At 51.3% G+C, this 13778-nt stretch overlaps 1 protein-coding gene across 1 annotated transcript; it reads right to left on the bottom strand.

Moving 5' to 3' along the window:
• Positions 1-5716: 5716 nt before the first annotated feature.
• Positions 5717-12426, bottom strand: CPXM1 (carboxypeptidase X, M14 family member 1). The gene is made up of 14 exons (XM_023626223.2): positions 11889-12426; positions 10329-10490; positions 10032-10141; positions 9770-9909; positions 9577-9667; positions 8811-8961; positions 8639-8727; positions 8192-8315; positions 7912-8108; positions 7645-7824; positions 7262-7559; positions 6944-7083; positions 6194-6296; positions 5717-6092 (listed from the first exon to the last, which is right to left on the bottom strand). Exons 1-14 carry the CDS (start codon positions 12058-12060, stop codon positions 5851-5853), a joined length of 2199 nt encoding a protein of 732 aa, XP_023481991.1. The 5' UTR covers positions 12061-12426; the 3' UTR covers positions 5717-5850.
• Between the last annotated feature and the right edge of the window lie 1352 nt (positions 12427-13778).

Here is a 13778-nt window from a genome sequence, read left to right as displayed (position 1 = left end):
CTCTGGTGTCTCTCCCTCTTTTTATAAGGACTGGGTTAGGGTCTATGCATCTGACCTCATTTATCCTTAATTACCTCTTTAAAGGCTCTATCTCCAAACTCAGTCACATTCTAAAGTTCTGGGGGTTGGGACTTCAACATAGGAATTTAGGGGTACACAATTCAGTCCGTATAGTACCTTTTACAATAACTCAAAAAAATGAAATAGACATAAATCTAACAAAATATATGCAGGATTTGTAGGCTAGAAACTGTAAAATGCTAATACAAGTGATCAAAGAAGACCTAATAAAAGGAAAAACATACTGTGTTCATGGATTGGAAGACACAGTACATTTGAGATGTCGATTCTCCCCCAAATTGACCTATAAATTTAATGCAATTCCAATCAAAATCTCAGCAGGATTCCTTGTAGATATAAACAAGCTAAATCTAAAATGTATATAGAAAGGTAAAGAAACTAGAATAGGCAAAACAATTTTTAAAAAGATAGAGGATTTACACTAGACAATTTTTTGTAGAGTTTTTTTATTGTAATAAAAGTTACCATTATGATAATTTTTAAGTGTACAATCGGTGACATTAAGTACGTTCACAATGATGTAATGCTGGAAGTACTATCCATTTCCAGAACTTTTTTCAACATCCCAAACAGAAACACTGTACCCATTGAAAAATAACTCCTCACTCCCCCTCCTCCTAGTCCCTGGTAACTTCTATTTGACTTTCTGTCTCTATGAATTTGCCTATTCTCAATACCTCATATAAGTGGAATCAAATGATATTTGTCCTTTTGTGTCTGGCTTATTTCACTTAGCATAACATTAACAGGTTTTGTCTCTATTGGAGCTTGTATCACAATTTCATTCCTTTTCATGGCTGAGTAATACTCTATTGGATGTGTAGACTACATTTTGTTTACTCATTCAATTTGTGATGAACACTTGGGTTGTATCTACCTTTTGGCTATTGGGAATAATGCTGCTATGAACATTGGTATACAAGTATCTGTTTGAGTTCCTGCTTAAAATTTTGGGGGGGGTGGAATATACCTAGGAGTGGAATTGCTGGATCATTTGGGAATTTTATGTTTAACTTTTTGAGGAACCACTAAACTCTTTTTGACAGCAGCTGTAACATTTTATATTCCCACTAGCATTACAAGGGTTCCAATTTCTCCACATCATTGCCAATACTTGTTATTTTCCATTTTATTGATAATAGCCATCCTAATGGGTATGAAGTGCTGTCTCATTGTGGTTTCGATTTACATTTCCCTAATGACTAATGATGGTGAGCATCTTTTCATGTAGTCATTGGCCACTTATATATCTTTTTTGAAGAAATGTGTTCAAGTCTTTGGCCCATTTTTTTTTTTTTTAAGATTTTATTTTTTCCTTTTTCTCCCCAAAGCCCCCCGGTACATAGTTGTATATTCTTCGTTGTGGGTCCTTCTAGTTGTGGCATGTGGGACGCTGCCTCAGCGTGGTTTGATGAGCAGTGCCATGTCTGTGCCCAGGATTCGAACCAATGAAACCCTGGGCCACCTGCAGCAGAGCGCGCAAACTTAACCACTCGGCCACGGGGCCAGCCCCCTTGGCCCATTTTTGAATTGGTTTGTTTTGTTGTTGTTGTTGAGTTGTCGGAGTTCTTTATGTATGCTAGATGTTTAAATTTCTGTAAATATTTTCTCCCATTCTGTGTATTGTCTTTTCACTCTCTTGCAGTGTTATTTGATGCACAAAACGTTTTAAATTGATGAAGTCTAATTTATCTGTTTTTCTTTTGTTGCCTTGCTTTTGGTGTTCTATCCAAGAAATCCTTGACAAAACCAACGTCATGATGATTTTCTCCTGTTTTCTTCCAGGAGTTTTATAGTTTTAGCTTTTAAGTTTAGGTTTTTGATCTCTTTTGAGTTAATTTTTGTATATGGTGTAAGGTAAGGGTCCAACTTCATTCTTTTGCATGTTCATACTACCCAATTTTAAGATGTATCATGAAGCTACAGTAGTCAAGACAGTGTGGTATTGGTGAAAGGATAAATACATACCCATGCAACAGACTAAAAATTTCAGAAATAGACCCACACAAATATGGTCAACAGATCTTTAACAAAAGTATGAAGGCATTTCAATGGAGAAAGAATGGTCTTTTCAACAAAAGGTGCTGGAAAAACTGGACCTCCATATGCAAAAAAATAACCCTCAACTTACATCTCACAAATATAAAAATTAACTCAAAAAGGGATTATAAATCTAAGTGTAGTGTGTAAAACTGTAAAACTTTCAGAAGAAAACATAGGAAAAAGTCTTTGTAAGTTTTGGTTAGTCAAAGAGTTCTCAGAACACAAAAAGTACTGTGTATAAAAGAGAACATTGATAAATGGAACTGCATCAAAATTTAAAACTTCTGCTTGGCACAGAACACAATTAAGAGAATAAAAAGATAAGCCACAGATTGGGAGAAAATATTTGCAAATCACGTATTAGACAAAGGACTTGTATTCAACTCTCAAATTTTTAAATGGACAGAAGACTCCCTTTTTTTGCCCCCTGTACGTGATGAGTCACTTCTCTCTTGCTGCTTCCAAGACTCTCTCTTTGTCTTCTGACAGGTTGATTTTATATCTAGATGTGGATCTCTTTGAGTGTATCCTGCTGAGAGTTCATTGAGCTAAGGCAAAAATACAGGAACAGAAAGGTTATCAGTGATGGCCTAGGGTTTGCACAAGGGAATTCTCTATGTTCGTGTCTACAAACAGGTGATGGGTACAAGAATCTATGCATGTGACTCACTGAAATGTACATCAAAAAAAGGTGAGTTTTATTGTATGCAAATTTTTAATAAATGAAAATGGCTACTTTTAAAAAACATCAAATGTTCACACAAAGTTTAACTTTTTTTTTTTTTTTTGAGGAAGATTAGCCCTGAGCTAACTACTGCCAAACCTCCTTTTTTTGCTAAGGAAGACTGGCCCTGAGCTGACATCCATGCCCATCTTCCTCTACTTTATATGAGGGACGACTACCACAGTATGGCTTTTGCCAAGCAGTGCCATGTCCACACCCAGGATCCAAACCAGCGAACCCTGGGCCGCTGAGAAGTGGGACGCACGAACTTAACCACTTCGCCACCAGGCCAGCCCCCTTAACATATATTTTTAAGGGAACACCAATGTACTCCCACGAGGAAGAGGAAAAGAATATTGCCAAGCTCCAGAAGCCTGCCATGTTCTCCTCCCTAATTGGTGCTCCATTGCTCCCCCTAGGATCAATCGCTATTCCTAATTTTATCATAATCATATCCTTGCTTTCCTTTATTATTCTATCACTCAAGCATCCATAAACAATTTAATTCCATTTTCCCTTTGTGTTTTGCTTATTTCACTCAAAATTGTTTCTATGAGAGTCTTCCATGTTGCATATGGCGGTTGTTCATTTTCATTCCTCTATACAATTCCATTGCATAAATGTACCATATTTTATTCTCCATTGTACTCTTGATGGACATTTGGACTGATTCCAACGAGGGTCTATGACAAATAAAGCCACTATAAGCATTCATGTACATGTATCCTTTTGCACATCTGTGAGAGTTTCTCTATGGTATATATTGTATACCCAGAAATAGGGGCACGTGTGCCTTCAATTTTGCTAAATTATGCTGAAGTGTTCTTCATCTTGTCATATAAGTCAAGCGGAATGCAAAAGCAAACACCTCTAGTGACACATGGTGCAGACACCAAAAAGGATTTATTGGAGAAAACTTCTAGGCAAAGTGTGGGGAGAATGTACATAATGCCCAGAAGTCCTCTTAGCTAAAAGATGGCATGCTAGGCCAGGCAGGGCTGATCTCACTGCTAAAAGAACTCCCGCAGAGGGGCCCATTCTCACGCCACTTTACATATTATGAGGAAGGAAGGAGGGACCTGAGAACCCCTTGACAACTATGTAACAGAGGGAGCTTTCTGGCCAGGAAAATGTCTCACTAGATGTGGGGAAAATTCAGAGCGTGGACATCACCTGGGGGAGATCGCACACCATTTCAGTTATGCTGAACTAGCTGGTTCTAGGCTACCCAAAGAGAGAAGGGAGAGAGTCAGTGGAAACTTCCAGCAGACACACCTGAGTGTGTTCAGTTAATCATTATATCATGTCTGTCTCTGGTAGTTTTCTTTGCCCTGATGTCAACTATATCTGATATTAAAATAGCCACTCCTGCTCTCCTTTGATTAATGTTTGCATGACATATCTTTTTTCATCCTTTTACTTTCAAGATGCCCATAGCTTTACATTTGAAGTGAGTTTATTGTAGTATATAGTTGAGTCATGTCTTCTAATCCATTCTGCCAATAAGCTGTGCACTTCTCTTTATGTATATTAAACTTTGATGAATAAAAAAAGTCTTTTTTTTTGGGAAAAAATGATGTTGTACAAGAGGAACTGGAGGTAGGGAGAGAAGGAGCAGGGAGATGGGAGATGTGGCCCCAAATTCCTCATGGTGATCTTGCATTGAAAACATGACAGAGAAACAGACATACCTCGAGAAACAAACAACACAAGAGCCCAGAACCAGGCAGAGCTTACATAACAAAGGGCTACATGCACATCTGTGTGCCATATTTTGCCTGTCAGTATCTGTCCCGTTCCTGCCCTTGCAAGCTCTCCTCTGAATTGCAGGGGGCTGGGAGCCTGGAAACCACAATTTGTGGGCTTCTTTGCAAGCTAGGTTACAGTTGGATTTTGCCAGTGGCCTTCAGAGGTTGGAAATTAGAAACTGGAAAGAAGGGAGAAATTATTCTACTTCTGGTTCTGGCCATGGCAGGTGACCACAAGTGATCACAAGTGGCTACAGGTGGCCACAGGTGACTGTGGGCTCCAGCACCATCAGCAAACACAGGCTTATCAATACCAGACCAAGGGTGTTATCAGATTCCTGATTTCTAGGTAAAACTCTCTTCTCCCTTTTTCTCACCCAGCTCTTCCAACACCTTTATATCCAATGCCCAGCATTAAATTTCCCCCTGCTTGAAATACCTAGACTGGGTTGTTTTCCTGGCAAGACACAGACTGACACATAACTTCCCCTTAGTCTGAAAGAAACTATTTAAATCCTGTCATTTACCAACTCTCCAAAAATGACTAGTGAAGCAAATTCAAATGCTGTCAGCTGTTCTCTTTAATTCTCTCTCTTGGAGCTATCTCTGTCCACACCCCTGCACTTGGCCCACCCCCCATCTAAACTCCTAGAACCATGGCCTCTATCGCATCCTTGACCGTTTGAGCTCCTGTTGATCTGCAGTGCTGTATTTCACTCCCATGGATGTAACTCCCTTGTCTGTGCTCCCACAGCAACCGGCCTTCACCTTAGCACACCTCACACTGGACTGTACTAAAGTGTCCTCTCTCTTGACTGGTCCTGGGTGGGCACTGTTTACCTTTGACTCCTTGCACACTTGGCACTGAGCAGACGCCTACAGAATGTTTAACTGCACTACAATGGCACCTGCTACCGAAGTTGATGGTTGATGAGTTGAGTCACTCTGCCAAGCCCTAGGTTCAAAAAGAACCCAGGCAGGATCCTCTTTCCACGCTATTTCTCCAGAAGTCAACTGATGAGAGTATGCAAGTGTGTGTAGAATAGGCTGGGGGAGAAGGGGGAGCTGAGGCCTGGCCCAAGGGGAGGACCTGAGAAATAAAGACCACAGGAAGATTGGCTGAGGTACCAGGTAGCTTTAATGGGTCCAAGCACCTCTTACCCCACTTTGTCCCTCCCTCCCCACTCTCAACCCCCCTCCCTCAGTTCTAGACAGGTCCAGCCTGCCCAAGGCTCTGGGGCTTTTCTGGAGGTGTTAGTCCTTCTGTCCCCTCAGCCGCTCCAGCCGCCTCCGAAGATCTGGGGGCACCTTCGCCCCAGCTGCCAGCAGCTCTCGAAGTCTCTGTTTGGGAGTCTTGGTGAGGTGGAAATTGCAGGGCATGGGGCCCTCTTCAAAGGTGACCCGGCAGCTTCGTGTCACTGTGTGGTAGCCCTCAGCACTGGCAGTCACCATATAGTCCCCTGGGGTCAGCAGGCGCCAGTAATCCCCGCCCCACGCTGAGAGAAGTGAAAGGCAAGATCAGGGTCCAGTGATCCTCGGCTTCTGACTCAGCATAAAGCCCTCCTGCACCTCCGCCATCCCTTCCCCAGACACGCACCTGTTGTCACATCATGGTTAATCCCGTCCACGGCAATGACAGCATCAGCAATCCCAAGCTCCGTGTCCTTGTCCCGCACGACTCCTGCAATGCCCATGCGCACCTGTGTGGGGACAGGTTATCAAAATCCTTTCCCTTCAGCATGAGAATGTTCCTTCAGTTCATTTCCTGGCTCTGCTCCCCTGTGAACTTGAAAAAGACAGTACGTCTACCATGCTCCCAGGTGACGATACACTGGTAAAAATATCTGATTGATCAGTTGCATCTGGACTGGGAGAACTATAAATACCTGACAGGAAGGCATATCTTCGGGCTTCCCCAAGTTCAATGACCCTTGTTACTGGGCTTGTCGTTTTAGAACCTTTGGAAACTATACCGATGGAGCTAGTGCAAGGGACATGAGTTCCTGTGGAATATGAAGCGTCTATGCCAGGGCACTTCCTGCACTTGCCTTATGTGAACCTTTTGTGAGAACAGCTCTCCCGAGAATAGCTCTGGGACCACCGCCCAGACTGCCATGGGGTCTACTCCTACTGGCTAACAATGTCTGACGCCACCCTGCTGGCAAACTGTGCTTCCTGTCCTACATCCCTCCAAGTCAATCTGATGCCAAGTGCAACCCACGGCATTTGTGAGTCAGAATATTCAGCTGGACCTTAGGAGACCCCTGTGGGGAGCTGCAACCTACACGGAGGGCAGACCAGCCAGGAATGACTTGGGCAGGCTGGGGGTGAGGGATTCGGATCCGACCTGTTCCAGGTAGGTGAGGAGGGCATCTTTGTTGTTCTCCCACTCCTGGGGCAGTTCATTCTCGTGAGGGAACTTGTCACAAGACAGCTCCACAGTGACCTCAAAGCAGTTGGTGTGTAGGTAGCTGAAGTCATTCATGCCTAGGGGTACCACAGACACTGGAGCCTAACGGGGAAGGACGGGAGCCCCACCCTCCTGGGGCCCTCCTCTGAGAGACACTTCCCAGTGGGAATTGACACCAATGCTGTATGTGACAGCAGACTGTCTTATTGGGGTGGGGTTCAAGGGACAGGGCTAACTCCATCCTCAGGCACCTACTCCCAGGGACTGTGTGCCAGTCAGCCCCGTTGATGACGTTGCCATGCAAGGAGAAGTCCTGGTTGTGGCAGGGTCGGCGATCTGGATCCTGCATGGCCCGATTAGTGCCGGCATAGACGGTGCTGAGCCAGCGAAACACGGCATCATCTGGGGTGGGCGTGAGTTCACGGGCAGCCCACGGGGTCCGAGTCATGTCAAATGGGTAGGACACCACGAGCTCACCCCCGTGGAGGTTGGCACTCAGCACAAAGGGGATCCGCTCCATCCACTGGATCACTGCCCGCGTTTCAGGAGCCACCTGGACAGGGGCAGGTCAGGAGGGGAGGGAGACAGAGACAAGGGCCCCCAGGGTGGCTCTCCACCACTGCCCCCAGAATACTCACAGTGGCATTGGGCAGGGTATAGTAAGTGGGCAGTGGCAGGTGATGGTTGGGGACAGTGTCAGGCACCAGCCCATCATCTTCTGCTTCCCAAAGTGGTGTGTTGAGGTCAGCAAAATTATGGTTAAGGTCAATACCCTGCTGGTTCCAGCGGCCCTCTGCCCAGCCCACCAGCTCCGAGCCCTGCCAGGGAAAGGGCTTGTTCAAGACAAGCAGACTCCAGGCACCAGGGAGGAAAGAGCAGGGTGGCCCCTCTGCCAGGCTGCCTACCCGGCGGAAGGCAGTCTCATAGCCATCAGGGTTCATGGAGGGCAGCAGGTGAATGCGCATCTCGGTGAGCAGCCGGGTCACCCGTGGGTCTCCTCGCAGGAACTCACGGCACAGGAACTGCATCAGAAGCAGGAGCAACTCCCGCCCCAGGGCCTCATTCCCATGCATGCCGGCCACATAGCGCACCTCAGGCTCCCCTGGGAACACACAGGGGCTTGCAGCTGGCTCACACCCATGGCTCCTCCCTGTGCCTACCTTTCCCCACCCGGCCTGCCAGTACCCAGCTCATGCTCCCCAGGCTGGTCCGACATTTCCATCACATACAGCTTCAGGCCCTGGTGGCTCTTCCCGATGCTGTAGACGCGGGTGATGTTGGGGCATTGCTCGTTCACCTCCTTCATCAGCTGGGGCATAGGAGGATTAGACCCAGGGGTCAGACCACATGTGGCTGTGGAAGGACTTACAAAAGCCAGTGGTGGCCTACACAGATGGGGGCACCATGGCATGGTACAGGAGGGGAGCACCAGACAGGAAGGAAGGGTCAGAACAGGAGAGGCATTCATAACAAGGGAAACTAGGGAAGAGTTTAAGGGTCAACAGGAAAGAAAGATGAGACAGCAGGGGATAGAGGGGGCCATAAGGGCAGTCATAGCAGGTTACGCCGTGGTGGGAAGGGGACTTGAGATAGGCAGCTCCTCCCTCCTGGCTCATAGGGGTTACATCTGACCTTCCTCATGGCCTTATAATTGTGATGCCGGAAGTCCAGAGGGTCGGGGGATCCCAGCACAGGGGCCTCAGGGAACAGGCTGTTAGGATCTGGTGGAGAGGGAGTTCATGGGAAAGGGTGAGTTCACAGTGGAGGTTGCACCCTGCCCATCCAGCCTTGTCCAACTGCCCACCTGAGACGGGGCAGGCCAGGATCTCTGCCCGGAGGCAAGATGCGCCTCCCTGGAGCCACGTCTGGGGCAGCAGGCGAATGAAGCGAGCCACCTGGGGCTCAGGCAGGAGGTTCAGCACTGGTGTCTCTGGGTCTGAGTTGGCAGGAAATACCTGGCGGCATCAAGTCCTTTGTTGGAGCTGCTGGAATCCCAGCAGCTTGGCTCAGGATCCAGGAAAGGAGCTGAGGCCTCCAAGCTCACTGTCAAACCCACCCTGGTGGGCTCAGCTGGAGACTTGCACTCTGTTTCAAACACAGACACCCTGCCCACAACCCCTGCCAATGGGCAGCCCTAGGCGGCCGTGCTTTCTGGCTTGGTCACAGCTCATTAGACCAATAGGGCCACATGACTCAGGAGAAGCCCATCCTAAAGCTGGCCTGGACCCCACCCCATAGCCTGGTGTGAAAAGGTCCATGAGAAGGGGAGATAAGTGATGCAAGGACCAGAGGCCCTTTGCCAGAAGGGGTGTTCCAACAGGAGGCATGAATGGCACCCACGTCACAGAGGAAGTATTTGGGGAAGATGCAGGCATGTTCCAGAGCAGCCTGGTTCCCAAGGCTGCCTGCTGGTGCCACCCATCCTGACAACAACCCCCTTTCTCCTGGGATGCCCAAGTTGGCATCTGTTCTTTGTCCTCAGAGGAGCCCCAGCCCAGCCCAGCACCTTAGAGTGATCTGGGTGCCCAACTCCCAGCACAGAGGGCCTCAGCCACCATGGGACCACTCACCGCGTCCATTCCACTGCTGCGGTTCCTACTCCCCCACCAGGTCCGACTGTCATTGCTAAACTGGACCTTGTATGATGTGACCCAGTCGTACCTGGCAGGAGTGGTGGTGGAGATAATCAGTGGCCCCAGGACTCCCACTCCAGCCCTCCTAAGTCTGTGTATGACTTCCCGACCTGGAGCTAGCCTGCCTCACCTCCAGATAGAGTTCCTGCCCTGTGTGATAACGCCTGAGAAGCGGGTAGGGTGCCTAGCATCCACTTGAAACCACGGCTCAGAATCCTGCTCCTCAGCACACCAGGCCCCATCATATAGATCACCATCCTCTAGGCCTGACTGTGGGCACAGAACATGGTGATTAGACCACAAGGGCAGTGTGGGGTGGGCCAGGATGGGGAGTGGGGCGCAGCAGGAAGAAGGTCTTCGAGGTCGCCTTGCTCTGAGCCAGGGGTGCTGACCTGGATGTTGAGCCGTCCTCGGTGTGGTCCAAGACCAAAGGACTGGCTGCTGGATGCCTCGAGCTGGCTATCTGTGACTCGCAGGGACTCCAGGCCCAAAGGGGGACAGCCTGGGGCAGTGACAGAGCAGTGAGACAGGATCAGAGAGAGAGTGGTGGGGGCAGGTGGGAAGCTGAGCCTCAGCCTGCCCGTGTGCTGGGCAGGCTGGGGGCGTGCCTATGCCTCTGAGGCCAAGAGCAACATTACTATATGGGCCAGTGGCCACAAGTCTGGGCAGAGCCCCTGGAGGGGCGGTACCTGGTTCTTGCTTTTCAGGGAGATCAAGGGCCTTTGCAGGGTTGGTGGTCACTGGAGGCCCAGCAGTCACTGGGGGTGTGGGGCGAGTTAGCTTCTTTCGTTTCTTCATAATGATCTTTTTCTTCTTGATGATGCGAATCCGGACATGCTGTTCTGAGGTCCCTGGAGACCGGGGAGGCATAGCACCAGAGGAGGGAAGAATGGCAGATGGAGTGGTCTGCCAGCCCAAGAAAGCATGCAAGCCCACAACAGCACGCCCCTACACACAACTATCTAAGGACCTCAGCACGGGCTCAAAGGCCTACACAGACGGACCCCAACCTGACTCTCCAGACACCTCCTTACCTCCTTCTCCCTCCTGACATGAGTACATGCTTGGTCAGCCTCACCTCTGACCCTCTCCAACGGAGAGCTACATCCAGCCACTGGGAACTCTCTGGTTGCTCCAAAGAGCTGAGTTTGGTTCTTTACCTCCAGGCCTTTGCCCTGGCTGTCCCCTCCCCATCATACTACCCACCACTTCTGATTTTATTGCCTAATTCTCATTCTTCCTTCGCATCTCAGCCCAGATTTCCTTAGAGGAGCCCTCCTATGCCCCAAAGCCCCCATGCCGCCTCCATCATTGCTTCTGCCCTCTGGGTTGAGATGTCCTGTCCGCAAATCCATGTCTGCCAGGGTGCTCAGCCTTTCCAGGGCTGGGCCTGTGTCCTAGTCCCCCATCCACCCACCCAAGCTCCACAGGTACCTCCAGAACATGCTGTGCATTTTCATGTCTGGTGCCCTGTGCCTTTGCACTGTTTCCTTCTTGGCTGCCCTGTCTCTTCAGCTCTTCCTGATTCAGAAATATTCACCCTTCAGAACCCAGTTCCACTTGCCTCCTCTGAGAAGCCCTCCTTGACTACTGTCCCCTTGCCTTCCTCCTCTGTGCTTCCACATCTGAGAAGTTGAGAGGCAGCCTGCCTCTCCCCCTCCCCAGGCAGTGCCCCATTCCTCCAGGCAGCCTCAGCAAAGAGTGTTCTTCCTCCCTTTCTCTTGTTCTTTCCTTCCAGCCCCTGCCCTCAAGCTCTCTCCTACACAGTCTTGCTCTGCACCTCTTAGTCTCAGTGCCTTTGCCTGCACCTCTTTCTCCCCTTCTCCTGGTTCTGGTCTCAGTTTCCTCATCAGTGAAAAGGGAAGGTATTGGGCTGGAAGAGGCAGCATCCCACTGGCTCCCGGCACAGGACTGCTGACTTGGTCTGGCCAAGAACTGGGGCTGCTGAGTCAGCAGCCATTGCACCGGGCAGGGAGTGTGTGTGTGTGTGTGTGTGTGTGCGCGCGCGCATGTGTTGGGACAAGGGAGGAGCGAGGGAGAGAAGAGAGTGTGTGTGTGTGTGTGTCCATGTGTTGGGACAAGGGGGGAGAGGGGGAGGGGGAGGGGGAGAGGGAGAGGGAGAGAGAGAGAGAGAGAGAGAGAGAGAGAGTGCGTGTGTGTGAGTGTGTGTGTGTGTGTGTTTTGAGGCAGGGGGCAGTGGGGCAACCGACTTGCCTGAGAAAGGGCCCTCGGGCCGGGCGGGAGCTCACCATTACTCTTCTCCGCGGGCGGCTGTGCCGAGCTGCTCCGCTGGGCCGGGGTCGAGATCGGAGCCTCGGTGGTCGCAGGCGGCGCATGGTCCGGCACGGAGGCGCTGGGCGCCCCGAGACCCAGGCCGACGGCAGGCGCGAAGGCGGCCAAGGCGAGCAGGAGACCCCACATGGCGGGATCCAGAGGTGGGACGCGCGGGGCCGGCGGCGGTCGGTGGGTCCGTCTCTTCCTGCCGGGTGCTCAGGAGCCCCCCGCCCCTTCCTGCCGCCGCCGCACGCCCCCTGCGGCCTCCGGCCCGCCCACAGCCCGCTCGCTGGCCTCGGACCCGGGAGGGGAGGCGAGGGGGCCGGGCGGAGCGAGCGGGGCGGACCCCCGAGGGGCCGCGGGGTGCGGCCGGGCCGCCAGAGATCTCCGCACCCACCGACCCTGCCCGCCCTCTCGGGCAGTCCCGAGCTCACCCGCTCACTCGTGCGCTGCCCTGTCCAGTCTGCAAAGCCCTTTGCGCCCTCGATTTCACTCGGTCCTGCAAGGCTCCCCCCCCACACAGTGGGCACCTACTTTGTACCATGCACCATGCCAGGCGCTTTACACGTGACCTGTCAATCAAACTTCATTTTACAAATGGTAAACTGAGGCTCAGAGCGGCTAATTGGCTTGGCCAAGGTAGCAAAGCTGAGAACATAAGGGAGGAAACTACAGTACAAGAGGGAAATCCATCCAGAGCCAGAGGTCCCCTGATAGGGTGGGTGGGACAGAAAGAAGAGTGGGGGAAACTGAGGCGGAGATGGGGGACCACAGGAGGGCTGGCCCTCCAGGAATCCTTCTGATAGACAACCCAAGGGGCCCAGCCAGAGGCCGCGATTCTCACCACCCCACCCCCGCCCCCGGCCCCGCCTCTCCCTTCCCTCCTCTTTCCTACTCCTTTGCTCGCCAGGCTGCCACGTTCCGAGGTTACATAACCCGAAGAGAGGAGCTCGAGCTGATACCCAGCGGGCTGGGGCCGGGGGTGGAGGGGCCGAGGCTTGATGCGCGTCCTTCCCTCCCCGCTTCCTCTCCCGCCCCCCGCCTCATTCTCCTCCAGGGCAGCCCCCGGGCTCTGTTTTCGGGACTGCTCCAGATCCAGGGATTCCAGAGCGCAGGACCCTGTCCATTCCCCCTCCGAGGCCCCCTGTGACTCCCCCACGCTAGGGTCGTCTCTCCAGAAGGAAGGAAATGAGTCCATTGTGCGCCTCTGGTCGGTGCTTTGTCCTTGCGAGGAGACCGCCAGGGAGATACGACCATCCCCACGTAAGAAGCAACGCTCAGAGATGGACAGGAATCCTCGGGCGTGCCCGGAGCCCTGAGCAAATATTTTTGGCAGGGCTACTGCCTATATAAACAATTCGAATCACCCCACATCACCGTGTCAGCACCACCTTGGCGGCCCAATCTCACAATCTCAGAAATACCGCTCAGCGCTCCTGGAACTGAGACCCACCACCCGCACGGACGACCTCATAGACGTGAGTCCCGGAGCTCCCCAAGGCATTTGGTCCATCCCATGTGCTCTGGGTAGAGAGAGACCCCCCAAAAGGGAGTAACCGGGTCAGGGCCCACGCGGGTCCCGCTCGCCACTTGGAGCACCCCGCCTGGACGGCGCTGCCAGGTCCCAGACACCAAAGAGGGACTTAGAAAGTCTCAAGGAAGGTGCGCCAAAGTGGAGGCTCCCTGAAGCGTGGGGCCCGGTCAGGGGCAAGAGGATGGTACTTCGGGCCAGGCCGAGGCTTCACAGGGATGGGAGGCCAGTATAGGCTCCTGTAGAGCTAGAAGCGGATCTGAACAGGTCTTGAGGGCTGCTCCGCCTCCCACTAAAGCCCAATCTAGCCACTTCCCTGTCTCTGGTCCCACCC

This window comes from Equus caballus, chromosome 22, assembly GCF_041296265.1.
Source record: "Equus caballus isolate H_3958 breed thoroughbred chromosome 22, TB-T2T, whole genome shotgun sequence".
NCBI lineage: Eukaryota > Metazoa > Chordata > Mammalia > Perissodactyla > Equidae > Equus > Equus caballus.
The sequence above is the reverse complement of the archived record's forward strand: the minus strand, read 5'-3'. Positions and strand labels throughout refer to the sequence as shown.

What these genes read in the sequence shown, in the direction of transcription:
- CPXM1 (XM_023626223.2), bottom strand. Translation starts at nt 12,060, where the DNA reads ATGTGGGGTCTCCTGCTCGCCTTGGCCGCCTTCGCGCCTGCCGTCGGC. An exon ending in GCCCGCGGAGAAGAGTAATG is followed by an intron (nt 10,491 to 11,888) that starts GTGAGCTCCCGC and finishes CCCGGTCTCCAG; the next exon opens with GGACCTCAGAACAGCATGTC. An exon ending in ATTATAAGGCCATGAGGAAG is followed by an intron (nt 8,316 to 8,638) that starts GTCAGATGTAAC and finishes CCTATGCCCCAG; the next exon opens with CTGATGAAGGAGGTGAACGA.